This window comes from Terrapene carolina, unplaced genomic scaffold (assembly GCF_002925995.2).
Source record: "Terrapene carolina triunguis isolate 2854851 unplaced genomic scaffold, T_m_triunguis-2.0 Scaffold15959, whole genome shotgun sequence".
In the NCBI taxonomy this organism is placed as follows: Eukaryota; Metazoa; Chordata; order Testudines; family Emydidae; genus Terrapene; species Terrapene triunguis.
In genome coordinates this window covers 133-1,268 of record NW_020680310.1, presented here as the reverse complement: position 1 = coordinate 1,268, position 1,136 = coordinate 133, and the positions used below count along the sequence as shown (strand labels likewise).

The window sequence follows — 1,136 nt, the reverse complement described above, 5'->3', positions numbered from 1 at the left end:
CTCCCCCTGCAACCCCCTGGAACATGCCCCTCCATTCACCCCCCTCTGTCCTGCTGGTGCCCGTCCCTTCCCTTGTCCCCCCATTGCCTTTGTGCCCGCCCCTCCCCCATGTCCCTCCCTCCACCCCCTCTGCTCCTGTCACCTCCCCCTCCCCTTTCCTCTCCCAGCATCTACTTGTCCCCTCCCCCGCTCCAGTGACAGCTTCTCACCCTCCCCCCGCTCCTCCTGCCCTTTCCCCTCATTGTCTCCTCACAGGCAGAGGGGCCCTGACTCCCCTCAGTCAACAACACCCCCCCCCGCAGCGATTAACGGGACGCAGGTTAATTTCCCTTTGATCCCAGTGACCAGCCCCTGCCCCCAGCCCTGACTCTGTGACTCTCTCCCCAGTGGACGTGACTCTGGATCCAGACACGGCAAATCCCCAACTCGTCCTGTCTGAGGATCGGAAACGTGTGAGATACGGAGACACACGCCAGGATCTGCCCAACAACCCTGACAGATTTGATCCTTGTTACTGTGTCCTGGGCGCTGAGGGGTTCGCGGGCGGGAGGCGTTACTGGGAGGTGGAGGTGGGAGACAACACGAGATGGGACCTGGGGGTTTGTAGGGAATCTGTGAGCAGGAAGGGGCAGGTCACACTCTCACCTGAGGATGGATACTGGGCCGTGCGGCTGTGGGATGGGGGATACAAGGCCTGCACCTCCCCCAGGACCCCCCTCCCCGTGAGCGTCAAGCCCAGCCGGGTGGGGATTTTCCTGGACTATGAGGCGGGCGAGGTCTCGTTTTACAATGTGACAGACGGGTCCCATCTCTTCACTTTCACTGGCACCTTCTCCGGGACGCTCCGCCCTTATTTCTATCCTGGTTACGATGGAGCTCCCCTGATAATCTGCCCGGTCCCAGCTCAGCCCGGAGGGAATCTCTGTCCCTGACAGTGACCCCGCGGCACAGACTGTCCCCTCCCAGCGCTGCTGCTCTTCCCGCCCCCAGTGCTGGGGGCCAGTTACTGCAGCAACTGGACTTTTTGTGCTGACCGGACGCTGCCACTTTCCCTGTTCAACTGGAGCTTCCAGTCGAAAACCGGACACCTGGGAACCCCCAGCCCTCACCTTCCCCGTCCCCTGCCCCAGGGGTAG

At 62.3% G+C, this 1,136-nt stretch overlaps 1 protein-coding gene across 1 annotated transcript; it reads left to right on the top strand.

Moving 5' to 3' along the window:
* Positions 1–390: 390 nt before the first annotated feature.
* On the top strand, positions 391–932 carry LOC113408470 (E3 ubiquitin-protein ligase TRIM39-like; the record flags this gene model as incomplete). The annotated part of the gene is made up of 1 exon (XM_026661726.2): positions 391–932. A coding segment is annotated over one exon (542 nt), but the record flags the coding sequence as incomplete, so codon positions are not given.
* Between the last annotated feature and the right edge of the window lie 204 nt (positions 933–1,136).